Here is a 27,769-nt window from a genome sequence, read left to right on the forward strand (position 1 = left end):
GGGTTCTGGGAACTGAACCCCAGTCCTCTGGAAGAGCAGCCAGTGCTCTTAACCGCTGAGCCATCTCTCCAGCTCCCACAATTAAAAGCGACATTTTTGTTGTTTGTTTGTTTTCGAGACAGGGTTTCTCTGTGTAGTTTTGGTGCCTATCCTGGATCTCACTCTGTAGCCCAGGCTGGCCTCGAACTCACAGAGATCCGCCTGGCTCTGCTTCCCAAGTGCTAGGATTAAAGGCGTGCGCCACCCTGCCTGGCTTTAAAAAACGACAAATTTTCATATTACATTTATTCATTTGTGTGTGTGGACATATAGGTATCACAGCACACATGTAGAGCTCAGATTCCGGTTTTCCATGTGGGTCCCAGGGACTGAATTCAGGTCAAACAGGCTTGATGGCAAGGGCCTTTGCGTTGAGCCATCTCATCGGCTCTAAAACCTTTTTAAAAACTCTGTAGTAGAAGACTGGTGAGGAAGGGTGTGGTGTGGTGGTCTGAGCAGAGGCCCAAAGCTAATCTGCTGTCAAGGGCAGAGTGGGCGATCTCAGAGAGGTCCTGGGGCCGGGAGGGGAGGTCCTGGGGCAGGGAGGGGAGGTCATGGGGCAGGGAGGGGGAGGTCCTGGGGCAGGGAGGGGAGGTCCTGGGGCAGGGAGGGGAGGTCCTGGGGCTGGGGAGGGGAGGTCCTGGGGCGGGGAGGGGGAGGTCCTGGGGCGGGGGAGGGGAGGTCCCTGGGGCGGGGAGGGGAGGTCCTGGGGCGGGGAGGGGAGGTCCTGGGGCGGGGAGGGGAGGTCCTGGGGCCGGGGGGGGGGGGGGTGGAGGTCATGGGGCAGGGGAGGGGAGGTCCTGGGGCAGGGAGGGGGAGGGTCCTGGGGCAGGGAGGGGAGGTCCTGGGGCAGGGAGGGGAGGTCACGGAGCAGGGAGGGGAGGTCCTGGGGGCAGGGAGGGGAGGTCCTGGGGGCAGGGAGGGGGAGGTCCTGGGGCAGGGAGGGGAGGTCATATGGGGCAGGGAGGGGAGGTCATGGGGCAGGGAGGGGGAGGTCATGGGGCAGGGAGGTGGGGGAGAGCTACATCCCAGGGGATTCAAGAGAACTAGGGAAGGGGACCAGGGAGGCTATTGGACCCTCTTTGGTGGTCAGTGGTCATAGGAAAGGGAAACCAAGTACAGACTGATAGATCGAGCTATGGAGAAGGGTTATGGGCTTCTCCGTTTTGGGTGTTTTGAGACGTTCTTCTAACCCAGGTTGGCCTCAGTCTCACTATGTAGCCAAGGCTAGTTTTCAGCTCCTGGTTCTCTTGCCTCTGCCTCCTGAGTGCTGGGATCACAGGTGGGCACCCCTAAACCCGTGGGCACCCCTAAACCCGTGGGCTCAGTTTTTCACGGTGTGTGCACACTTGGAGTCAGGAGGGGGGAGCCAGTTAGGTGAGGGAGAAACTTGCCGGGAGTCAGACTACAGAACAGAGGGGACAGGCGTTAGCTGCAGGCCAACATGTGACTTCCTGGCAGAGGGAGGAAAAGGCAGTGTGGGGGTGTGGTTAGAACCTGTCTTGTCAGCTGTGCAGAGGGATGTGGCCAGGGTGGGGGTGGCTGGGGAGTAATCGCTGCTGCTGGGGACAGAGCTGAACTGGAGTCACGAAGAGCGTGGGAGTGCCGGGGACAGCAGGTGTGGCAGTCACAGTGTCTAGCAGGCACAGCTGAGACCGGTCCACGCAGTCCTAGCCCTGCCTGGCACACGGGGAGGGTCGGCCGGGGCAGGCTGGGGCTGGCAGGCAGGAGCTACAGAGTGCCACCCGAAACCGAGTCCTCCACACGGGCTGTCCTGGTGGGAACTTGGCCACGACAAAAACAGCACATCATAAGCTTTGTTTAAAGCTTATATCTTTTTTTTTTTAATAAAAATAAATCGTCTATGACAAGCAGTTTTCTGAGTCAAAACACGCGGAGTGGAAGGAAGAGTTCAAGGGGTCAGCCACACTAGCACGTGAACAAGGCTCAGATTATGCCTGCCATTCTAGCCAGGCCAGAGACAATAACAACCTGTCCAAACTGAAGCAAGAAGGAAGGTGGTCAAACTTCAGAAAAGACTTCCCAAACAGTAGGGCATGATTGGTAAGGGGAGCACAATCTTGGAGCCCCTGGGAGAATGGGGGGCTGGTGTTCAAAGCAGCAGCTGCATCCAGAGTGGCATCTTCCAGGATGGAGTTTGCAGGAACAGCCCCCAGCTTGCTCAGATGCTCAGGTCTGTCAGCACAGATTCCTGGACAGCCACACCTTTCAGGGTCTCCTGGAGCTCTTGGGATTGGTTGACCAAAACTGAAGAATCCTGTCTGGCTCTTCCTGTCCCGGCAAGGGTGCAGGTATGGAGACAGTCCATGTCCATGTGCTTACGGAAGAGAGTCCCATAGGGAAGGCCCTCCTGGGTGCCGTGAGGCTCTCCTGGGTGCTGTAGGTGATCCACAGGAGCAGGAGAGCCTCCCACCCTAGTCACAGTGCACTGTACCTGGCCCAGGCGGCGTGGCCAGGGGCCTTGCTCTGCCCACCTCCCACCTGTGGCCCCAGTTTAAGCCACTTCAGTGCCTAGATGGTTGTTGTCAGCATCTACGTCACTGGCAGAGGTCCTGTAGTCCTTGGAGGGCTGGAGATGCTGTTCCCCGGCTCAATGGGGCCTTTTCCCTGGGGGGTAGTGTCCCCACAGCCCTGAACCTTGCCCCGAGCCCGGAGTGCTCCCAGTGGGGAGGCAAGGAGGAGAGTGAGTGTCCCTAAGAGCACTATGGCCAGGAGGACAGTGACGATGAGAAAATGGGGCCAGTAGGACCGCTGGGCAGCCAGGGAAGCTCCACCACCGACCCTGGTCAGTGGGACTTGCACTCGTTCCCGGGGAACGCCGGCTAGCTCGGGATCCAGGGCCAGGGGCTGGTCTTGGCTGTCTACCCAGTAGGAGACCACAGGGTATGAGTAGCCATTCTCCGTGGCCACACACTGGTAGAGGCCCCAACCACCATCCTGAGGCAGCAGCAGGAGGGAGCCTTGTAGACGGTAGAGGAGGCTTCTGGGACTGTGGCCCTGCCGTGACTCCAGTGGTAGGACGCCAACGCTGACAGCTGAGGGCAGGGCAGCTCCAGGATGGAGTTGGGGACTGCCAGGACTTCTTTAACTGGAAGGTCAGCAAAGAAGCGACATGTTCAGTGGGAGGGAGGCTTGAAGGCGGCAGAGACAACCTTACTGGCATCTGGTCCCACTCTGTAGCCTGGGCTGGCCTTGAACTCTTGGCAATCCTGATGTCTAGGATTATTGGTATGGACCACCATGCCTGTCTGTCTTCTGATTTATTTCAACTCCCAAACTCAAGTCTCACCCCATCTCGATCTCCACGTTAGACTCCAAACTAGCCACACACACACACACACACACACACACACACACACACACACACACACACACACACACACCACCCGTCTTTCTCCCATCTAATGTCTAACCAGGTCCAACCCTTAGCTTCTGAAGTCAGCCAAGATCTGGCCTGTTCAGCATGTTGGTGGTGACTATAGACCAGCCTCCAGAATTCCTAATTCCGGCTCAGACACCAAAGCCACGTCCACCTCAACCTGGATCCTAGTGTGGCTGCAGCTCAGAATCCCTCTCCTATCCACAGCCAGGTTCCAATCCATCCTGACTCAGGAGGGATTTAGCTCTCAGCCTAGGCAGGTGCTGCGGAAGCCACTGAGGCATGCAAGCCAGCCCCGCCCAAAGCCCCCAGTGCCACGGCACCTCTTCCAGCCCCACACTCACTAAGTTGAGGGGGGCTCTGACGCCGGGGGCTCCTGGCCATGGGACCACGGGCGCAGGCCCATTCTGGGTTGCCTCGTTCCATGTCCTGCTTCCAGGAATTCCTGAGAAGACAAGGCAAGCACACTCAGCTCTTGAAAGACACGGAAGTGGGAGGAGCGGGTGGGGAGGAGGAAGGAAAAAGGAAGAAGGTGGGCTAGGAAGAGCAGGGAAAAGAAAACAAGGGCTACTTCAAAACCGCCCCGCAAAAAGGCCACCTGCGAGAACTGGATGCAGAGGAGTGGTATCTGGGAGTGAGTGTGTTGGTGCCCCTTGATGGGGGAGGAAGAGTAGCAGAACTGTGTAAGGGGAGCCTTGGCAGACTATCTCCATCCAGGACCAACACTCACAGGGTGGAGCTGGAGCCAGAGAGAAGGCTGCAGGTTCTTGACTCAGGGTCCCAGGCACAGTGGGGGTCCTTGGCAAGGACACATTCCACACAACTCTTGTAGACACTGCAATTGGCCCGGGGAACTCTCCAGACGCCTCCTGAGAAGCCTGCAAACACTGCACCCTGGGAGAGAGATGGAGGGGGTCAGAAGCGCCAGCACCCTGGCCCAGGCTCCCCAGGTCATCCCCACAGAAAGACCATATTCCGCTGGGGTCTCTTCTCACTTGGGTGGGGGGCCAGCTGCAGGTTTCGGGACAGGCTCGGGCTCAGGGCTCAGCTGGATCTCCTCCACAAGGTAAGCACTGCTGTTCTCCGGGTACCACAGCCTTGTGCAAGGACCCTGTGGCTAGGGAGACAAAGAGAAGGCGGAATGTCTCCTAACCTCCCTCACATACCTCCCCAGCAAGCCAGGCACAGAGCATCCAGGCCACTCAGTCCCTCTGTGGCCCAGGGGCAGAGAGAGAGGGGTGTGATAACCAGCTTTCTTTCCGTGTGTGTGTGTGTGTGTGTGTGTGTGTGTGTGTGAGAGAGAGAGAGAGAGGGAGAGAGAGAGATGTATGTACCTGCCAGATGTGCATGCACACTTGCACATGAACGACAGAAGTCAAAGTGAGCTGTTTTACTCAGTCACTCTACTAGGTTTGCTGAGACAGGATCTCTCCTTGAACTTGGGAGTCAGTCTAGACTGCCTGCCTGGTTAATAAGCAACAGGGAGCCCCCCATCTGTACCCCCCACTCCCCACCCCACATGCTGGGGTTATAGTACCCAGTGCAGCACCCCGGTTGTTCATGGTTCCGAGTCTCTGAGTTCAGGTCCTCACAACTGAGTCACCCATTTCCCCAGTCTCTTTCTGTCTTTTTTTTTTTTTCCTAGTATCGGGGTAAGTGAAGGGTTAAATCCAGGGCCTCTCACATGCAAGCAAACGCTCTCCCCTTGAGCTACATTCCTAGCCTCTCTTTTTAACCTTTTGAGACAGGGTCTTACTCTGTAGCCCAGGCTGGACTAACATGCAATCCTCCTGCCTCAGCCTCTCAAGTAACTAGGGCAAACAGGTTTGCAACACCAAGCCCTGCTTCTGACCACCCTTTTAATGGCTGCAACTTCCTGCCGGCACCCAGAAATCTGAGGCAGGAGAATTATGAGTTCCAGGCCAGCCTGGACTGTAGAATGAGACCCCGTCTCAAACAAAAACAAAAAGGGAGCAGGCGTGGTGGTCATGCTTTTAATTCCAGCACTCGGGAGACAGAGGCAGTTCTACATAGTGAGTGTCAGGCTGGCCAAGGGTTACATAGCGAGACCCTGTCTCAATAATAAAATAAAATGGCCAGGCAGTGGTAGAGCACACCTTTAATCCCAGCACTCAGGAGGCAGAGGCAGGCGGATCTCTGTGAGTTTGAGGCCAGCCTGGTCTACAGGAGCGAGTTCCAGGACACAGAGAAACCCTGTTTCGAAAAGCCAAAATAAATAAATAAATAGAATCATTTACAAAGCTGTTACTCCTCTGCGTAACAGAATGAGACACTGTCACTGAAGAAGGCGGACTCCCCGGGCAGGATCGACCTCACTCTGCTCTACCTGGTTTCTAATCCTGTAGCTAAAGCTCCAAGCAGTGTTCTCATTCAGAACTGTACGGTCTGTCTCCACCCACTCCACAAGCACGGGAGTTTCTGTGTCTTTCCTACTGTATGCTCAGCAGAGGCGCAGCAGAGACGCGCCTTCCAGCGCGGCCTGGAAGAGTGAATGAAGGAGCCACTTTCTCCCAGTAAAGCGCCCTGCCCTCCACTCTGGGCAACCTAGCCACACCCCCAGCTCACTGTCCCTCTCTTTCCAGAACCACTGTCAGACCCACCCTCTCTCCTGAACCTACCCTCACTCTTGGCTCCCGACCCTGATCCTCCTGCCTCCTAGAGGACACAGGCTTTCGGAGAGCCCAGTCTCCTGTTCCCTTCACAGCTTGACCTGCCAAGTGTCTCCTCTCTTGATCTCTCTCCACTGGGTCCTTTTAGTCTTTTCTATCTATTCAAAAGTGATGGGGGGCTGGAGAGATGGCTCAGAGGTTAAGAGCACTGACTGTTCTTCCAAAGGTCCTGAGTTCAATTCCCAGCACCCACATGGTGGCTCACAACCATCTGTAATGAGATCTGGCACCCTCTTCTGTGTACATAATAAATAAATAAGAACACACCCAGATGGTAGAGTGCTTGCCTGTAGGGCATGAAGCCCTGAGTTTGATACTCATACCACATAAAACCAGGCTTGAGGCTTGGTGGCATATATCTATAATCCCAGCATTTGCAAAGGTAGAAGCAGGTGGATCAGAAGTTCAGGGTCAGCCTTAGCTATATAGTAAGTTTGAGACCAGCAGGGGCTGCATATGACTCTTAAAAACAAACAAACAAACAAATAAATAAAATAAGGGCCTGGCTCCCACCTTCTCCAGGGCGCCTTGATGGCCCTTCAGTCACACTTCCTACTCTACCCCACTCACTCCTCCTGCGTCTGGTATGGCTCCTCCCAGAAGGCAGGCAGCTCTTTCTAAGACCAGAGAAGGTCCAGGGGTGCTTTTCCCCAGCAGACTGAAAGCTCAGAAAGGCTACAGACTGGATGGTTCAGCTACTCCACTGTGTCTCCAGAGTCCAGCAGGGGGCTCGCACCCTAAAACACCTGTTAAAGGAATGAACTGAACGTGTGGATGAACTCCAAGGCTTCCTGCCTCAGCCTGGGGGCAGTCCTGCTCTGGTCATCCCAGGTCTACTTCTGGAACCCCATACTCACATGTGCCCAGGTACATGACCACATGCCTGCTTCCATCAAGACCCTGAGCCGGTTTCCACTGCGAGCTGTGTGTACTCCACACCAGACTTCACCAGCAAGGGCCTTCCTACAACATGCTCGTCCCATCAGAAAATGGTCCTTCATGAAGGTCAAGGCTTTGTCAGAGGACGGGCCCGTGGAGCACTGGAGGAGGAAGGAAGCAGACTGTCAGCTGGCACTTTCCCTTCAGCTCACACACACACACACACACACACAACACACACTACCCTCCTTTGCCCTCTTCCCTCGGGATGCTCCTCAGTTCAAGGTGTGGGGAAAACTCAGACCCAGTGGCCCTAGGCTCCCCATCAGGTTGAAATGCCCCCAAATACATGAGAAGTACCCAGCGCAGGCCCGGCAGGCCCTGAGGACTGTGTTGGCCGTTTCTACTGCCCTGCTCCTCGGTGCCTGCATCAAACGCCAGCACAAAGCAGAGTGAAGGCTCCTTCAGGCTAAACACCCCGCTTTGCTGTCTGTGGTCCCAGGCACGGCACAGAACCCAGCACAGGCAGTGCTGAGTCAGTGACAGAATGGAGGTGTGACAGAGAAGGGCGGTGTGGCGGTTCTGCATGAACTCGCTTCGTGACTTGGGGGAGTTCCTCCTCCATTCCTCTTTTTTTCACTCATACTCGAGGGTGTCAGACCGGCTGTTCTCTGGAGGCCCTGTCAACTGGAGCGCATCTTTGCTCAAGATAATTGTCCTCCCTATCCAAGAGCATCGTCCTGAAGCCAGTCCCCACTGTCACCTACGAGCTGTGGAGTGTGCTTACTACAAGGTTACTACAAGTAACACAAGTTAATTCACCCCTTCGAGCCGCAAATTCCTCAACTGGAAAGTGAGGTGACAACATCTATATCCCACTTTTGTGCCAGCAGAGGACACATGTACCTATTCTTGCCTCCTGCTACAGAGATTTTTTTAAAGATTTTTTTTTTTTTTTTTTTTTTTTTTTTTGGTTTTTCGAGACAGGGTTTCTCTGTGTAGCTTTGCGCCTGTCCTGGAACTCACTCTGTAGACCAGGCTGGCCTCGAACTCACAGAGATCCGCCTGGCTCTGCCTCCCGAGTGCTGGGATTAAAGGCGTGCGCCACCACCGCCCGGCTTAGAGATGTTTTTAAAATATTCCATTTTATTACTCTTTCTTTAGGTGTATATGTGTGGATGTGTGCACATGAGTGCAGGCGCCTGTGGAGGCCATAGGCATCAGATCCCCGAGAGCTGCCTGATACGGGTGCTGGGAACCAAATTCAAGTCCTCTGCAAAACCAGCAAGCACTCTTAACCACCGAGCCACCTCTCCAGACTCTCCCACAGTTTTTAAAAATTCCAGGCATGGTATGGCTCTATAGCCCAGCCTGGCCTCGAACTCTCAATCTGCCTCAGTCTTCTGAGTGCTGGAATTACAGGTGTGAGCCACCACATTTTATGTAAGTAAGTGCACAGCCAAGGAACATCGGATTTGTAGGCAAAACTACAAACAAGAAAGACAGGAACTAAACCACACAAGAAAAAAAAGAAATTAAGACAAACCCAGGAGGAGGAAGCCAGGTGTGATGGCTCACACCATCACCCCAGCACACTCCAGCCTAACAGAGAAGGTTTGCTGTGAGTTCAAGCTGGTTATGCTACAGAGTAAGGCACACACACACACACACACACACACACACACACACCACACACACACACACGCATGCACGCACAACTAGATGAACTACATCACAGAAACATCACTAGGATCTAGACTAGACAACTCTACCAGACAAGTTAACTGTAAGACAAGGGGGCAGGGCAGGAGAGGGCTCAGACTGAGAAGGTTTGTGCTGTGTGGCTCACTCTTAACTCCAGCTCCAGGAGATCTGACATCTCTTCTGGCCTCCGCAGGCTTCTGCACATATGTGGTATACACATAAACACTCACATATATACATACACAGAAACAAAAAATAAATTGTCTAGCTATAAAAATAAATCTTAAAAAGACAATAAAATATAAATGATAAGAGACTTAAAAAAACAATCTAAGGCAGAGCCAGGCAGATCTCTGTGAGTTCGAGGCCAGCCTGGTCCACAAAGCGAGATCCAGGACAGGCACGAAAAGTACACAGAGAAACCCTGTCTCGAAAAAACAAACAAACCAAAAAAGCTGGGTGGTGGTGGTGGTGGGTGGTGGTGGTGGCGGGCGGCGGGCGGCGGCGGCGGCGGCGGCGGCGGCGCACGCCTTTAATCCCAGCACTTGGGAGGCAGAGGCAGGCAGATCTCTGAGTTCGAGGCCAGCCTGGTCTACAGGGTGAGTTCCAGGACAGCCGGGGGCTACACAGAGAAAACCCTGTCTGAAAAAAAAAAAAAAAAGAGAAGTGGGGATCTGGGGAGATGGCTTAATCAATAAATGCACAAGCATAAGGATCTGAGTTTGGGTCCCCAGATCCTCCTAAAAGCCAGGTGCAGTGTGTGCCTGTAACCCCATGCTGGGAGGTGGAGACAAGAGGGTCTCCAGGGCTTGAGGGACAGCCAGTCTAGCCAATCAATGAGCTCCAGGTTCAGCGAGAGCTCCATCTCAAAAAAAAAAAAAAAACCAGATGGGAAGAAAAAAAAAAAACAAGAAGGAAGGCTGGGCATAGTAGTCCTAGCATATGGAAAGCAAAAGCACACAGACTCTGTGAGTTCAAGGTCAACCTAGTTTAAATGGTGAGTTCTAGGCCAGCCAGGACAGCACAGTAAAAAAGAAAGAAAAAATGAGGGGAAGATGGTCAAACAATTGAGGAAGAAGCAGAACATCAACCTCTGGCCCATAACATGCACGCACACACATGCGCCACACACACACACACACACACACACACACACACACACACACACACCACATGTGCGCGCACACACATGTACACACACATGCGCACACACATACATATGTGTGTACACACACACCAAAACCCCTTTATGATATCTGTGACACCATTAGACTAATTGAAGTCTGAGCTGTGAATGGTGGCACACGCCTGTCATCCCAACACTTGAAAGACAGAGGAAAGAGAATAGTAGTTTTGAAGCCAGGCTGAGTTACATAGCAAAACCTGTTTCAAAAAATTAAATTAAAATAAGGGAGCTGGAGAGATGGCTCTGTGGTAAACAGTACTTAACTGCTCTTACAGAGGCTCTGAGTTTAGTCGCCAGCACCTACATGGTGGCTCACATTATCTGTAACTCCAGTTCCAGGGGATCCAGTGCCCACATCTGGACTCCTTAGGCACCCTCTGAAACTGTAAGCAAGCCCCCCAATTAAATGTTTTCTTTTATCATTTCCTTGGCCATGGTGTCTCCTCACAACAACAGAACAATGACTGAGCTAACGAGCATAAGAAAGTTTCTCAGAACTGAAGAAAATAATTGAGATTTTCGAGCTGAAGTGGTCCACTGGGCTTCCAGTTCAACACAGAGACCACGGGAGCTCCATGTGGAATATGTGAGCACCAGGGACTGGCCAGGTGGTTGGGCAGTAAAGGCGCTGGCTGCCAAGCCTGAGCCTGAGGATGGCCTGTGCTCTCTCCCTGGAAGGGAAGGAGGGAGGAGACTCCTTTAATTGCCCTCTGACCCCTCACACAAAATAAAAAAAAACAATCAAACAAATACATAACTTAAAACATTTAGGATACAGTGAGAGAAAACAAGTTACATCCAAAGGTTTAGGTGCCCACACAGCTTATCACATTTCCAAAGCAGCTCTGGAATACAGGCAAGAAGTGAGCCTTCCCTGGCGGTGGTGGCACACGCCTTTAATCCCAGTACTGGGGTGGGGATGGAGGGTTGGCTGGTGAGGTGGCTCACGAGGTAAATCTGACAATGGCAGAAGGAAATCAGGTCCCCAAAGCTGTCCCCTAACCTTCACACACATGCCATGGCACCCATGCACCCACACACGTATTCACAGACAACAAATACATAAAAATTAATTTTTAAAAAGTTTAGGGGTGGGGAGTGTGGCTCAGTGTCAGGGCACTTGCCTGGCACATGTGAGGCCCTGGGTTTGATTCTCAGAACTAAAAAGAAAGAGCCTGCCTGCTAACGCTCACGCAGAGGTTAGGGATAACACACTGGAAAGGAAGGGAACGGAAAGCCGATTTGCAGAATTTGCTAATTTCCAAGGTGCACACTGCCTTTAAAATGATTTCAAACCGGGCGGTGGTGGCGCACGCCTTTAATCCCAGCACTCGGGAGGCAGAGGCAGGAGGATCTCTGTGAGTTCGAGGCCAGCCTGGTCTACAAAGTGAGTTCCAGGAAAGGCGCAAAACTACAGAGAAACCCTGTCTCGAAAAACAAAACAAAACAAAACAAAAAAAAAAATGATTTCAAGCTACCAATGTTACGACAATGAGCAGGATTTTGAAAAGAGATGTGCAGGAGAAAGCTGGGAGTGTGGTGCACACCCGTAATCCAGGCACTTGGGATAGAAGTGGGAGGTGAGTTTGAGGCCAGCCTTGGACGGGAGTGGTGGTCCAGCATCAATCCAGTAGATGTCTTTGATTTTGTATTTATTTACCCATTCTGGTATCTTTGAGATAGAATCTTGCTGTGTAGCCCGGGCTTGCCTTGAATTTGCATTGATCCCCCTGCCTCGGCTTCCTCTGGAGTGCCGATATTACAGGCATGCACCACTTACACTCGGCCTATTGGAGTCTTTAAATACGTACACACATAATTCAGATGAAAAAAAAAAAACTACAGGAAAATACGCAGGTGAAAAGCTAGACATGGTGGCACACGCCTGGAATCTAGGCATTTGGGAGGTGGAGGCAGGTTATCAGGAGTTCAAGGCCAGCCTGGGGTACTGGAGACCCAGCCTGAAAACAATAAAATGTGGTGAAGCTGCCCCAGACTGTGTTTGGCACCCAGCCCACGTGCTCCTAATCCTTTGCTGATACAGCCAGGTATTTGGTGCTCACTTAGCACCGGGAAGAGGTGGTCCTTGTCAACTGTTCTGAATGTAGGGCGGTATTGAACATATGTGGCGTACGGGCTGGTGCATGGACATTTGCCCTGCCATGATGGTGCTTTCACATGCATTCCGGGAGGTTCTGGGAGGAGTAGGGGCTACTCACACTGCCTGGCCTCGGGTTGGCCTCCGGGCCCCTATAAGTGGTCCATCGGGAAGTTTCCTTGTTCAGCTCCTTGAACTTTCCTTTAAAGACTCGCTCAATGTCCGCAAGGGAGAAGGCACAGACCGCTGAGCTCCTGGTCTCACCAACCTGCCTGAAGACAGCCGGAGAGGGCATTCACTGTGGCTTCCTCTCCTCCACAGCCACTGCCCCTCCAGCCCAGGCAGAGCTCAGGGGAATCTCAGCAGGCCTGGAGGGCAGGGGGCAGGCCAGCCTCTGGAGGTTTGTTTTTCCTTGCTCATGATAAGGACCTGGGAGCCCCACGGGCTGCCCTGGCTCTGGACTGAGGCCTGGCTAGAAGCCCATCACAGGATCTGAAATATGATTGTTCCTAATGAGGATTAATTGGAGCATAGGCCCTGGGGTGGCCCCTGCCTGTCCTGCCCGGGCTGGGCTGGGCTGTGCCCACAGCAAGAGTGGTAGAACCTGCTTCAGGCTGGATTTACATGTAGCCTTCTTTAAGGCCCTTGGATTCTTGGTTCTCAGAGAGTGAACCACAGCTTTGTTATTTCTTCTGTCTTGGTCTCTCATACTCTCTTTAACACACTGGGGTCTCAGTTCTGAATCTCATGGATATCAGACCCTGCCTACCAGAAACCTTTTCTTCCTGGCACATTGTTAGCAGATGCCTAAACGTGGTGATGCCAGACCATTAGCAAATCAGTTAACCTTTCCTGGTCTGTGAGCAAGGATTTCCTGGCTTTTCAGTCAAAGTGGTCTTGGCCCCGGCCATTAGGAATCGGGAGGAGATAAATCTGTGGCTAGCATTACAATAGCATTTGTGCTATATACAGATCTTCCCCTGCCTGCTGAGAATTTCTCTTTACTTCCATTTCCTGACCTAATTGGTGGATTTTTTGTTTGTTTGTTGGTGACAGTCTCTGGTAGCCAAGGCTGTCCTCACTACGTAGCTGAGAATGACCTTGAGTGTCTGATCCTCTGGTCTTCTCTTCTCGTGGGTCCTTTGTACCACGAACACTGACTTACGTGATGCTGGGGATCCAACCTAGGGCTTTGTACACGCTAGGCAAGCACTATACTGACTGAGCTACATCACCAGCCCTTGTGTGTATTTGAGACATTAGTCCTCAAACTGATCCTCCTTCCTCATTACCATGTCTAGCTTTATTTTATCAATGTTTTTGTCTTGTTTAAGACAAGCTCTCTCTGCGGAGTCCAGACTGGCTTCCAATTCTTTATCCTCTTGCCTCTACCTTCCAAGTGCTGAGATCACAGGCATGCACCAGTCACGCTGGGTATTTTGCTGATTTTTAGTGTCTACCTTCTGTAAGCTTCCTTCCATCCTTTTTGGAACCAGGCAGAATAAAGCTAGTCTCTGAACGTTGTTTCTCCCTATGCATGAAAGACCGTAGGATCCCGGCAGTCAAATGCCTTTCTATGTAATGTGCAGTGTACAAAGCAGGCTTTCATCGGCTCCCGCCTCCCTGGGGTCCCTCCTCTTCCCTGCCCTGCTGCTCACCACTGGGAGGTAAAGACTGCATAGATGCGGGAAACTGAGGGCAGCAGGACCGCGTGGCGGATGATGTTGAATGGCAGCTGACCTGGCTGAGCGCAGAGCAATTGGGCCTTCAGGAAGGTGGTCCACTTCTTCTGCAGCAGCTTTTCCCCGCCCACGTCGTTCTAGGGGAAGCGGTGGAGTCATGGGACGGCCTTTTAGCCCGTGGACCCGCCCCACCCCCCTCTCCCCACTCCCATTGGCTCCCTGGCAGCCCAGCCCTCCACCAGACCAAAGGGCAGACCTTGCAGACTCGAGCCACCCTGGATGTGTACAGCTCCTCAAAGAAGTCAAACTCGCTGGCTGTCTCCTCGAAGAAAAAATAGACGACCTGTGTAGATGGAATGGCTGCCACGAAGGAGGCATCCGCTGTGGAGGCAGGACACATCGGTTTAGGAACTGAACATCAGGATGCTCAGGGTTCCCTTGGTGACAGGTGGGCTCTGAGGACCGGGACAGAAGTCTCCCATCCCACAGCCTGTTGAGGCATGTGTACTCTTTCCTTTTTGAGATGGGATCTCACTATAGCTCTGGCTGGCCTGAAACTCTCTGTGTGAACCAGGCTGGCTTCCCTTCAGAGACCCACCTGCTGCTGCCTCTGCCTCCCAAATGCTGGAATTAAAGTCGTGCGCCACCCCAGCCGGCTTCGTGTACTTCTTTAATTAATTTTTACCAAACAGAGCTGAGTGAATTAAAGCAAATCACAGACCCAGGGTCAGGAAGGGGGCCCAAACCCGTGTTGACTGGAATCAGGGCCTTACGGTGCAGCCAGCGTAGGAAGATATCAGTCTTGAGAACAGGCTGGGATCCCAGTGTGCGCATCAGGATGGGCTCACTGCCCAGGAAGTTGTTCATGGTGCCAGAGTAGAGCATCCCATCTAGGATCAGGGAGAGGGAGGAGAAGCAGGTGTATCAGGGGAGGCTGCCTGCCCTGCTCAGACATGCCTTCCTTCTATTCCGTACCCTCTCGCAGAACCCCAAAGCCCAGCTCATACTGTGCCCCCCCCAACACACACACAGAAGGCTCCCTTCTTAGATCCCTCTGGCCACAGGCAATGGCCTGTGACGCCTTTCGTATTGAGCATTTGCCAGCCTTTTTCTGGTCCTTCCTCAAACACCAACCCCAGAATATGACTGTCTGGTGCTCACACATCTTGGTCCCTGCTTATCTTTTCTCATTCTTTTTTTTTTTTTTTTTGGTTTTTTTTTCGAGACAGGGTTTCTCTGTGTAGCTTTGCGCCTTTCCTGGAACTCACTTGGTAGCCCAGGCTGGCCTTGAACTCACAGAGATCCGCCTGGCTCTGCCTCCCGAGTGCTGGGATTAAAGGTGTGCGCCACCACCGCCCGGCTCCTGCTTATCTTTTAAGCCTGCTCAAAAGGCAATGGCCATCTCCTGTAGGCAGCCAGGGTGGGAAGTCTGTGATGGTCTGTGTCTAGGCAGAGGCACACAACATCTTGGTCGTAGCCCCTTCAGTACCCAGCTCAATGTGTAACACATCAGGAGAGGCATCTGCCCATGCGCAGTGGTTAAACAAGTGGCTGAACCTCAGGGATCACCTGGTGACGTACTAGACCACTAGGCCTAATATGGATTTCCTTGCGCCCCTCTGGCGACAGTTTCAGGAGGGGCTAATGCCTGGGCTTCCTGGTTCTCCCTCTGATCCTGTCCCCCGAAGCTCCTGGTTCCCTCTGTCCTTTTCTTTGGAAAACTATCATGCCCCACTTTTCCCAGAGGGGCTGGAAAAGGCAAGTTTTAGTATGGTCTGGGAAGCCTGATACTCACCGACCAAGACAGCTGTGTGTTTGTGAACAGGGTCAAAGGGGCTTTGGCCCTTCCCATCCATGACCTTGTCCTTTAAGATGGGCAGCAGGGAGGAATCTTGGAGTTCCTAGAGGGGGGGAGAGGCTGGGAGCCCAGAATGCCAGGGTTGCACATCTCATAGATGAGGAGCATGAGGGAGGAAGTGAAAGGAACGGAGAGGGACGTCGGTCTGGGGCCAGGAATCTTGCGCGGGTCCTCGGGGACCAGAGATTCCCAAAGGTACCGAGAGTACCCTGGGGTGGGTGTGAGAAGACGTGTTGGGGGCCTGTGAGCAAGTGGGGCCTCAGGGAACTCACAATGAAGGCACAGGCAGGGCTGAAGGCAAAGGTCCCACAGGTGTAGAGGTGGGTGGCGTTGAAGGAGACCAGGACACGGATGAAGTTGAAACACTGCGTCTAGGGGGAGGCAGGGAAATCAAGTTGCCAGGCCTCTCACCCCAAACTCCTGGGTTCTTAGAGGCTGCTCCCCCATTCCCAGTGGAGAGAAGGGCTGAGATCAGCACTGAGGAGCTTGACAGGACGTGATCCAGGCAAAAATCACAGGGACAGGCCCTCCTGTGCCCACCCCTCGGGTCACCAGGGACGCTCCGAGCTACGCCAGGGTTCTGTAGCCAGAGTCCCTAAGCACTGACAGTCCACTCACCTCATTGCTCTTCTTCTTCAAGGCACATTCACTCTTTTTTCTCTCACTGGCTGGCCAGGGTATCTGAAGTGGAGAGTTAAGAGGAGGAAATGAAATGAAGTCTGGTTTTTCTGCACGCCACCATCCCCTCTCCAGCTCTGGCGTAAAAACACCAGTAAGGTAGTTAGTGGTGTTCAGTAGGCAGTCATAACGCCAATTTGATTAGGACTATAACTTCCATAATACTAGGGTTCATCAGGACATGGCTCTGTGGTAGAAGCAGAGAGATCTGAGTTCAAATCTAGGCTCTGCCACCAACGGACTGTGCACTCTGGCTTAGTTTCACAGCCCGCTGCTGGTTGCGGCTAGATGGCATGTCTAAGTGCCTGGCATACACAGCAGTGGCTATAAACCACACATTTCCTGGGGGAGGCTGTCAGCTCCTGAGCCACCCCTTAGAGGAGCTCCACAGGTGGAGTGCAGATATGAACTTAGGGCCTTCCGCACTCTACACAGCGTGCTCTGCCACTGAACTACACTCCTAGTCCGAGACTCTGGAATTTTAACCCATACCCCATATGTGCAGATGGCCAAGAGACCACCCACTAAGAAGAATCCGTGAACTGCGCCTTCCTTCCCCGCCCTGCCCCCTTCCCCTCACATGGCTATCATCGGGGTTGATAGCACTAGAACCGAGGATTTCTCTAGTAGGTCGGTGCACATCAAATTATTTGAGTCACTGATTTGAGTCAATGTTTTTCTGCTATGCCAGTGACTTCCGCATCAGCCTTTTCGGCAGCTGACGTGGCGCGATTGGTATTCAGGGCCTTGATAAAACAGTGAGACCACAGCGGCATTTCCATCCCAGCACTGCTGGTTCAGAGAGTGGCAGGTGGTTCACAGGAAGCAGCGCTGGTCCAGGGCAGCTGCTGTCCTCACTTCCCGCCAGCCCCTTTGTCTCGGGCCTCCTCACCATGTTCCTCAGCCTGGGGATTCCTGGGTTCTGGATATTCAGGGCCAGGATGGCCTCTCGAGCCCCCACATACAGAGTGTTGCCGTCGGCACTCAGGAGCAGGGCGTCAAAGTCTTGGAGGCCTTTTTGGTGGAAGAAGCTGAGGGCCCTGTGCCCATCTCCTGTTGGGAGGCAGGGATAAGGAGAGAGAGGATGAGGAGGAACCGAGAACAGCTGCTGATTCCCGAGATGGGGAGGGGAGGGGGGGCAGGCCTCAGTGGCTGGACCAGCTCTTCTATCGGCAGCCCCCCCTTCCCCTGAACCCCCAATAGCAGGCGTCTGAACTGTGTGTGCAGAGTCCCCAGAAGAGAGACGTGCCAAAGACAAGGTGGTGACAGTGTGGGGCTGGTGGAGAGCAGGGAAGCCTGCTCAAGACACAGATGGGAAATGGAGGGAGGTTAGAAGATGCATTCTCAGGTTTGAGGGGGGCTGCAGTGAGGCAGGATGGGAGAGAGCGGCTGACAGGTAGACACAGGAAGGGCTTCTCAACCACAGGCAGCAGAGGTAACCGTGGTCTGCTTCAAGACTTGTCACAGCTACAGATTCCTGCCACCCCCACCCCCGGTTCCCTCCCTTGCTCTGTTACAGGAATCCCCCACCACGCCGCCGCCACCACCGCCGCCGCCGCCGCCGCCACCGTGACGAGAAAGGCCATGTTCTCTCTCTGTCTGAGCCCCGTCCGTGTGGGCATGGCTGAACACCACCTGGACAGGCTAAGTATGTTGATTACTAGGGCCCGGTCACTACCTAGTGAGGTGGTGTGTGTGCACTTACACACATGTGTGAATGCGTGAGCCCCTGTCACACTGGCACTTCAGCTCCTCCCTCATGAGCACATTTGGACTTTTGGGTTAGTCAGAGGGCAGCCTGTGTTGGCCTCAAGGGATCTTAGGACCAAGAGGAATCGAAAGACCAGATGGGAAAGGTCCTGCATAGGCTGCCCTGCCCTGAACTCTGTGCTCCTTGCCCTGAGGCCTCATCCTGCTTCCCCTTGAAGCCCAGGCTTGCTCATGCTTACACTCCCATCCCACCCAGGGATGCCTCTTTCCACTAACACTACACCTCCTTTGCCATTCTGCCTCCGAAGCTGCGAACAGAACTGCCTAACTTCTGCGCTTCTGCGCGGGTGGTGTGGGGAGTGTGTGTGTGTGTATGTGTGTGTGTGTGTGTGTGTGTGTGTGTGTGTGTGTGTGTGTGTGTGTGTGTGTAGCGCTTCCCTTGGGGCATTTCCTAGAACAAGAGGGCTCAGAAGCCCCACAGCCCCAGCAGGAAGTCACGGAGACTGGGTGTCAGGCTCCAGCCGACCCCCAGATGAGCTGCCCAGGGCTCCTTCTCCTGGTGCCCATCCTACTGGACACAACCTGGCCCTGGCGTGAGCTCTGGGGTTGGCTTGGGGCCACCAGCTCCATAGACAATCTGGCCTGGGCTTTGGCTTTGGGACACCCGGAGCTGTGAAAGCAGCCAGGAATTTAGTGTCCTGCTTGGTGACAGTGTCACTTGAGGAGGGAAAGAAAAATCAGACTCAGCAGAAGGAGGGCGCCAGTGGGCCCGTCTGCCCTTCCTGATCAATCTGTGGTCTCCCTCCTCCGGGGCCCTCCACTGCTCCTTGGCGTCTCTGTCTCTCCACTCCATTACCCCGCCCCCCTCTGACGGCCCCTTCTCCTTTCTTGACCCCTCGTCTTTACATTGACATCCTCCACACCTCCCAGTTACCGGACACTCACCTGCGTGGTATTTGACTCTGGGCATGGGCCCCTGCCCACCAGTGCCCGTAGCAGGTCGCAGTGACAGCAGCAGGAGCAGGTGGAAGAAAAAAGCCCCCAGGAGACTCCAGGGGTCCTGGCCCGGGGGCGGTAGGGCCATGGTCGGACAGGAACTGTCGCCAGATGGTTCTGGGGGAGACAGGCGCTTTCTGGGTAAGCAGTGCTTACCACACCCTTCCTGAGGGCCAATAGGAGAGCCCCAGGGGGGCAGAAGTTCCTCTCTGGAAGGGCCCTCAGAGTCTCACTTCCATCCCACTGCCAGCCTTGACAGTTGCCTCCCGCTGCCCTCTAGATAGGGGCCCTGGCGTGGCCCATGCTGTTATCTCTGGTTCCCTCCTATTAAAAGTCCCCCTTGTCATTTCTCACCTGACACACAGTAAAGTACCTTCCCACTCTGGCCTCTTAGCATCTCCTGCCCCCATGGTCCAGAGCCCTGATCATTCCTGGCCCTGGACAAAGGGCTTCTGGGGAACTAGTTCCTGCATCCAAAGGGTAGGTCCCCAGGCTGGCCTGTCACTCAGCTGTGCCTATACCTTGTGCCTGCTACTCACCCCAACCCAGGCAAGCAGCCTACTCTTTCTCCAGCCCCCAGGGGCTCTGGCTCTTGCTTAATTGGGCCTATCTAGCCTTCTTCTTTGAAGTAGGGGCATGCCAGTTTATCTACCAGTTTGACCGTCTGCATTTCCTGGGAATGGCCTGGGCAGGAGTCACTGGCAGACTCCCAACCTCTAGAGCCCCCCCCCCTTGTCTCTATGCCTCTGCTGTCTGCCTCCCTGGAGCCCTGCATCACCCTCCCCCATGACCTCCGAATGCAAGTCGCCCACCTCATCTCACATACCCTTGAGCCAGCCACACTGAGAAGTCCCGAGTTCAAACCCTGAAGCATCCAAGGCAAAGGAGGGGGTCCAGGCAAAGACAGAAGGCTCAGCCTGGCTGGAATGGGAGCGCGGCCCTCCAGGCACCCATCCTGCGAGAGCCAGTGTGGGTTCCAGGCCAGGGAAACCAGAATTTCTACCTCGAGTTGTGACAGATCCTGGCTTGGGCGGAAGTTGGTGATGGTGGATCAGGGCGGGGAGATTGGGGTGGGGGTGGGGGGAGGGGGAGGCTCACAGGCTTGGTAGGAGACACACCTCCCTCCCTGCGCTTAGTCTATCCAGAAATTAAGAGTTTCTTCTAGGCCACTTCAGTGATGTCCTTGTCTCTCTGGCACACCACTTTCATTCTAACCAGCCTACGCTGTGGTCTCTCCTCTTGCTCAAGACAGCTCAGTATGACATTGTCTTTCATATTCCTCTTTTCACTGACCCTGCAGTGGGGTTCCCCCACTACTGAGAAACATCTCCAGGGGCCTCACCTTCCGACCTCCCACATCCCTGAAAGATAAAACATTTCAAGCCAGGCAATGGTGGTGCATACCTTTAATCCCAGCACCCAGGAAGCAGAGGCAGATGGATCTCTATGAGCTCCAGGACAGCCTGGTCTACAAACTGAGTTCCAGGACAGCCAGGACTACACAGAGAAACCTGGTCTCAAAACAAACAAACAAACAAACAACAACCACAGCAACAACAACAAAGCGCCCACATTGTATCAGGTTTGTATCTATGCCTTGGCTGAGGACACTCTCCTGTAATCGACCCTCGCCAACCTTCGGGCAGCATCAAGCCAATGGGAAATTTGAGAAATTTCCCATTTGAGCTCATGCTTCATGGGATGCACTTTGGAGATGAGACACTCAGCTGGAATGGTGGCTGGTTCCTCCTCCCCAAAGACTCCAGGGAAGACCTCATAACGCAGGGTTAATGAGGCGCCAAGGGCTCCTAGGCCAATAAAGACTGGTTGGACTCCTGCCCACTCACCCAGGTCAGCTGACTTCAGGTGGAAGGAGCACAATGACCCAGGCTGCTCTCCCTCCAGTTAGTACCCCATCTCCATCCTAAACACATTCCTCACTGCCAGGGTAGACCTCCCTGGAGGATAACCTCCACCCTTCCAGTTCCAGCTCCCAGGGTAGAAGCATTCCTTGGTAGAGCCCACACTTATCCCTTCCCTTCACACTTCTGCTCCCATCCTCTGCCATGGCCCAGGAGCTGGGCTCACACAGACCCCTCCTGAGGACTCTTCCTGTCAGAACTGGCTACGACTCCCCCAAACCCTGATGCTGATTGTCAGGACTCCGCCAAACTCTCTGTTCTCCTGACATGTCTTCTGAGTCTCCTTGACCTCCAGCTCAGTCTTGGGAAGCCACCACCCCAGGGCCTCTCTTTGGGGACAGATTGGCCTATCTGGGTCATGGGGAGGAGCCGTGATAGGGGAAGCCAGAGGAGCAGCTCCAGCGCCATGCTCTCTCCCCTATTCCTGTCCCTGGGTCTCCCCACAAGACCCAGTGCTATCCCTCTCCCACCAGACCACGTGAGGAGTCGGCAGGGGGCTTCAGGCCTCCCAGCTTTCACAGGCAGTTTTCACTATAGTCTTTTTACACAGAGAAGGGAAGTGAGACCAGGGACGCTGTCCAGCCAGCCAGCCATCTACCTCAGACCTGGCTATTCGGAAGCTCGCTCTACAGGGCTGGCTCCCATCTCCTGCCCTAGTGGATTAACTCGCTCAGAACTGATCAATGGATGGAGCAAGCATCAGGGTGGGAGCCTCAGGGGCTCCCTCTCCTCCAGCTGAGAAACAATCACCCTGGGATGATGCCTGACTCAGAAGGAACAGAAACCACCCCAAAGAGAGGCCATCTGATGTCAACCTCAGCCCAGGTACTTCCTGTCCCTGGGTGCCACCCACTCTCTCCTCATGGCACCTTTCAGGTCAAGCTCAGAGGAGAGGCAGGTGGGAGAAAGGCACACGGCCCCAACAGCACGTTCCTCACCCTTGGACCTCACAGTTACAGTCACACAGAGCTTTGTCATCAGAAGAGGCCATGCTTGGTAGACTCTCCTACTGCTGCTGCCTTGAGAGTCCTAATCATTTTTTTTAAAGGGGACTACATTTTCATTTACACTGGGCCCCACAAATTATGTAGCAGGTTCTGCTCACAGGAAGCTCCGAGCTGGCAAGCCACACACCCTCCCTTGCTACACAAATGAGGAAACCAAGGCCAGTGACCGGAAGCATCTGAGCCAGGGTTGGCGTCAGGCAGCAGGCAGTCTCTAGAGGGAAATGCCATTTTCACTGTCCCATTCCTGTCCTCCCAACTCGATTCTCCATAAGGCCTGGAGCTCAGCCTGGGGGAATCCCCAGGCGTACGTCAGCCCCTGGAAATCACAGTATTAAACTTAAGCACCCCATGTCAGATTCCAGTCCCCCCCCAAGTTCTTCCCACAACCCCTAGACCATAAAGGAGAGTAGCCCCTTCCTGTGGGATTTGATCACCAAAAGTAGAGATGGGAAGCAGGGGTGAGGAGGGAGGGATGTTGAAGGGTTGATCCTCACCGTACCCCTTGCTGCTCTGGAGCCCCTGCCTTGTACAGATGTCTCATTAAGAGAGTCAGTACAGAAACCAGCCCTGGCTTCACCAGTGACTGGCAGGTCTAGTTTTCCCAGCCTCCTTCTCTTCCTAGCCTTAGGGGCAGCCCTCAGGAGAGCAGGGTCTTGGGGAAATATCCTTTTCCTGCTCTGCTTTCAACCCATGGCCCTGCCCTTCTCTTATGATTATAGCCAGTCAAATCAACTTACATAGATAAGTACAGTGTGTGTGTGTGTGTGTGTGTGTGTGTGTGTGTGTGTGTGTGTACACTAAGGGTGTCCCCAGTCTGTGTCCCTAGCACCCCCCACCTCTTCCTGTTCCTGCAGGTCTCCAGCGTTCTTACCACCCACCCCATTCCATCCACCTAACCCCTTACCCAGTGCCTCTTGGGTTCCCTCTCCCAGTCTGGCTAGTGCTGGAAGCTGCGTTGAGCATTACACACAATGGTCTGACTTCTCCGTCCGCCCCTCCTCAGGGCAGAGTCAGCGCCAGACAATGGCCCGCCCCTCTGCTCCGCACTGTCTGTCGGCTCTCCCGCTTCTTACCTGGAGCCCGGGATGCCGCCGCGCTTCCCTCCCCCTGGAATGCCAGGCGGCTTGGCTTTCCGGTCTCCCAGTGCCTCCTTCCCGCCACCCTCCCACCCCCATCCCCAACCCCATCCCACCTCACTGGTCCTTAGTCACCATGGCGACCGCATCTCTAAGTGGGAGGGACTAGAATCTCCCCATATTCTTCCTCCTCCTCTCCTGTCCCACTGTGCCCCACTTCTGTGGCTCCTGGATTCTCATATGTGTAGGCAGGACTCCAGATGTGACAAAAGGGGATACTCTAACCCCCGGGTCCCTGCTCAGCTCCTTTGCCCACCCTCAGGCAAACCCCAGTGTGCAGGTATTGGGTTAGGAGACCACTGAGGCAATCTCCTTTATGGCCAGTTTCTCTTCATCTCCAGCTTTCCTAAGTACTACGAATGCATAAGGAAGATGCACCTGGATGCTAGCCAGTCACCTACAACTGGAGTTTACCAATGAGGATGTATGCAAACACATCTGCGGATGCAGGGCCTCCACCAAGAGCTGAGGAGACCATCTTCATTGGTTCCCGACCTCTGGGGGAGGGGCTACTCTTCTCAGGTCCAGGCCCTGCATTTCTTTCCTGTGTCTCCAGACGCCCTCAACTAACACCCCCTGGGACTCAAGAAGGTCTGTGCTGTAAGAGATGGATAGGAGGCAGACTTTAGAAAAAACTTCCTAAAAGTCTAGCAGTAAATAGGAACAGATTAGAAACAACTCTGACCTGGATTCTTCTCATTTGGAAAACAGCAAAGACAAGCAGAGGTTTGGATGAGCTTTAGAAGCCTCCCTGCTCCTAAGTAACCCTATCACCGGAACTCCTGTCCCCGCAGGACCTCAACTTCTTCAAGAAAGGGTGGAACTAGGAGAGACCCTGCAGGCTGGCTTCCTAGGAGTTCAGGACTGCCCACTGGGCACCGTGGGTCTAAGAAACAGAGTCTTTGGGTGCCAGCCTGGCAGTCTATAACTTACTGTGTGATCCCAGGTTGGGCCCTTGTCCTCGCTGACTCCCATAAGTAAAAGAAGGGCCCTTCAAGCCACCTGCGAGCAGACTGGCTTTTCAGCAAACTTCACAGTATTTTCAGGAAAAAGGAAGGAAATGAGTGCCCTGGAGGGGCCAGGCAGGGCAGGAGGCTTTACAGGCCAATCCTGGTTCCCTTTTAGGTCTAGGTTGAGATGGGGGTGAGCATTTCCTTTCAGGGTGGGATGAAGAGGATGTGCCCTGTACTGAGGGTAGAAACGGACTCAGCGGGGCCACCCGCAGGCTCCTGCTTCTGAACCTCCAACCTTTGCTGTCCCCGAACTCTGGGCATGGGACCTGTGTCCATGAGCTCCGGGAGTTTGCCCCAGGCACTTGAAGAAATGAAGGGGGGGTGCATTAGAGGCTGATGCAGAAGAACTCATCTCCACGGAGGTCCTTGACTCTCCGCCACCATCACCTTCACCCCCTAGGGGAGTTGAGCCCAGTCTTTGTGGCAGGATTGGAAGGGACTGCCTCCCAGAGTAATCCAAGAAAACGGGGTGCCTACAGGTCTCCTTGGCTCCATGGTGTTCAGGTCTTCCCTGCCTTACCCTGGAGCTAAGCTCTCCAAACATGAGAACAGGGCTTTCGGCTCCTGTGTGGCCATGGTTGGAGAGGGGACTGATTGAATGGCCTAACACCGGCCGGTTCTCTTGTTTCCAACTCTCAAGAAGAAAGGAAAAAGCCATCGCCTCTACCACTACGAAAGCAGTCAGTTTCCTGTGATTCCTAGCCTCGGTTTTCCCATCTGTGGGAAGATGGGGTAGCCACTATCGTTGATTGTGGGAGGGACAGTGAGTGGCTGGTGGAGTTTAGCAAATTAAGGTCCCTGGGGGAAATGAGATTGGGAGGGAGATAAAGAGACCCAGGCAGACTGTGGCTGAAGAGTCATCCCTAAAGATTCTGGGTATGCTCTGTCCCCCCAAAGAGGCAGAAGAGACATACCTCACCCCACCATGGTATACTAAAGCTGGCATTCAGACACTCCATGTCCAGGCATATCCCACTCCCCCCGCCCCAGAGATCATGTTCCCTCCCCGACCACTTTTACACCTTACCCCCAGAGGTACAGACTCTAACCCAGGCGTCCGAGAGTTCCAGTAGAGTCTGTACCCGGCAGGGCGGAGCAAGGGCAGCCATGGTAGGGGAGAGGGCCTGCCAGCCCCCTCCAGTGCCCCAGTTCCCAGGCAGCTCTTAAAGAGACCAGGAAGAATTAGCCACAGGCAGCTTAAGGGGTGAATGTAGAGGGAAGGAGACAGCAGGGCCTGGGGAGCAGGGCGAGAGCCTGACACCACCCCGCCGTCCCTGAAAGCCCCCAGACTTCTCCGTCCATCCTATTCCTCACTCCATGAGAACTGCCATGCTGGCCACCCAGCTCTGACCATTGCCTCCCACATCCAGGCCCTTGTTCCCCTTGGGCTCCTGCCCACTTCCTCCCCTCCCCCATATTCATGCCACCTCAGTCTCTAGTGAGGGATGCCAGCTGGCACTGGCTGGAACGAGGTATGGAGAGCAAACCCAAGAAGTGGAAAGACCTGGGGCCGAGCTGTAGGGGGAGGGGCCGTCCCCCATGGTCAGTCTGGAGCTGGTGTAGGCATTCAGTGGGCTCCCAGGTCTTCTCTGACCCTCAGGCAGAGAGAGGGGAGACTCTGGACACCCCTGCTTCCTACTTCTGATGACCATCAGTGCTGTGACAAGAAAGGGGAAGGGAAATATGGTGTAGAGGTTCAAGCCTGTAATCCCAGCTCTTGAGATGGAGAAGCGGAAAGGTTAGGAGTTGAAGTATGTGAGTGGCACACACCCTTGGTTCCAGCAGACATAGGTGGATCTTCGTGAGTTCGAGGCTAGCCTGGTCTACACAGTGAGCTCCAGGACAGCCAAAGTTGCCTGGTGAGACACTCTTTCACGACAAATAAACAAACAAAACACACAACAAACAAAAAGGATGGTCGAGGCCAGCCTGGGCTACGGGAGATCTCATCTCAAAAAGAAAAGAAGGCTGGGGAGACCTCGGCTCAGTTGGGAGAGTGATTGACGTGCAAGCATGGTTCCCTGGCACCCACATAAAAACGTCAGGGGTAGCAATGCACCCCTATAATCCCAGTTCTGCGGAGGAGGGGGCAGAAAGATCCCTGGGTCTTGCTGCCAGCCAATCTTGCCCAGTTGCTGAGCTCTGGGTTCACCTGTCTAAAAAACGAGGCAGCGAATGGGTCTGGAGAGAGACTGCTCTGGCTGCTCTTCCAGAGGACCCAGGCTGGATTCCCCACACCTGCGTGGCAGTGGACAAACTGTAACTCCAGTCCTAGGGGAAATCTGAGGCCCTCTCCTGGCTGCCACAGGACTGTGTGCACATGGTGCACAGACATACAAATAGGCCAGACACTCACACACACTAAAAAAAAAGTAAAGAACAAAGAAAGACAGCAGACAGAGAGAGGCAGCCCATATCTGTCCTCTGCCTGGGTGGTTAATTCTGGAACAGGTTTCACACTTCCTGCCTGAGGAGACAGTGGTAGTACCCGAATACCCCGGTCCATTCTGAGCCTATCTTTCTTTAGTTCCTGTTGCCTCTGTCCCTGACCTGGCATGACTCTGTTTCCCTCATCCAGTTCACACCCAGCCCAGAGATCCCTGTCCTCTGCAAACCCCTCCATAATTGCCCCACTGAACTTGGAATTGCCACAGCATTCTCTGGGAGTCAGGAGCCCTGAGGGACTTTAGCTAGACTCCCTCTCCACTGCATCCTTGCTGCCTCGCTTAGAAGGAGCAGTAACAACCAGCCTACCAAAGCTCTCTCTCTCTCTCTTTCTCTCTCTTTTTCTGTTGTTTATACAAAGTCTCTATATATGGCCTGGCTGTCCTGGAATTCACTATGTAGACCAAGCTGGCCTCAAACTCACAGAGATCTGCCCACCTCACCCTCCCGAGTGCTGGGATTGAAGGCTGGCATGACTATGTCCGGCCAGAGGCAGGTTTTTGTGCTTGGCTTTGCCTACCATTGTCAGAACCGGGGCTTTTATACTGTGCACTTCGAGGAGACATTGAGGGCATTGGGCGAAGCAGTTGTCAAGCCACCCTGCTGCCCAGGAAAGAGTAAACTGCACAGAGGGAGGGCTAGGGTCCAGTTTAGGAAACTGGGGTGCTAATTTGGGTGGGACAGCAGCAAGAACAAACTGTAGTCCACATGGATTTACAAGATAAAAATAGGCTTTTGAAGAAAAAAATAGGCTTTTGAGTGTTGGCCTTTCCACCTCACTAGACCATTCCCATTCTTGGGAGCATTTTCTCTTTCTCAATAAGCTGTCTCTATGTCTATGAATTTGAAAAGAAAGACTTCAATAACGACCTAGAGTGGGGCATGATGGCACATGCCTACAGGTTCCAGCTACCAGGAGGTTGGCGTAAGAGGATCAGTTGAGCTTAGGAGACCATTCTTGGCAACAGAGAGGAACCAAATCTAAAAGGTGGAAGGAGGGGCCGGAGAGATGGCTCAGTGGTTAAAAGCACTGGCTCCTCTTCCCGAGGCCCTGGGTTTGATTCACAGCACCCAAATGGTGGCTCACAACTGCCTGTAACTCCAGTTCCAGCGGATCCCATACCTTCTGTCTCCTCAGGCACCAGGCATGCATGTGGTACACACACATACAAGCAGGCTAAACACCCATACACTCAAAATATGAAAATTAATAAATCTTATAAAAATAAAAAGGTGAAGGAGAGAATAAAACAAGAAAGGAAGGAAATAAATACTTGGTAAAATGCCTTCTTAAAACCCTAAGACCTGCCGGGCGGTAGTGGCACA

At 53.8% G+C, this 27,769-nt stretch overlaps 1 protein-coding gene across 1 annotated transcript; it reads right to left on the minus strand.

Annotated features, from left to right (window-relative positions):
- Window positions 1–1,867: 1,867 nt before the first annotated feature.
- Window positions 1,868–25,233, minus strand: Sema4a (semaphorin 4A). The gene is given in 22 exon segments (XM_052730941.1): window positions 1,868–2,644; window positions 2,646–2,684; window positions 2,686–3,023; window positions 3,026–3,148; window positions 3,784–3,884; window positions 4,170–4,340; window positions 4,443–4,462; window positions 4,464–4,526; window positions 4,528–4,556; window positions 6,987–7,035; window positions 7,037–7,108; window positions 7,110–7,169; window positions 12,118–12,268; window positions 13,655–13,815; window positions 13,935–14,059; window positions 14,452–14,568; window positions 15,474–15,579; window positions 15,809–15,907; window positions 16,155–16,217; window positions 17,107–17,267; window positions 18,870–19,037; window positions 25,026–25,233. Coding segments are annotated over 22 exon segments (2,388 nt in total). The 5' UTR covers window positions 25,108–25,233; the 3' UTR covers window positions 1,868–2,554.
- Between the last annotated feature and the right edge of the window lie 2,536 nt (window positions 25,234–27,769).

Source organism: Peromyscus californicus, unplaced genomic scaffold, assembly GCF_007827085.1.
Source record: "Peromyscus californicus insignis strain IS unplaced genomic scaffold, ASM782708v3 Scaffold_9__1_contigs__length_137607984, whole genome shotgun sequence".
Lineage (NCBI taxonomy): Eukaryota > Metazoa > Chordata > Mammalia > Rodentia > Cricetidae > Peromyscus > Peromyscus californicus.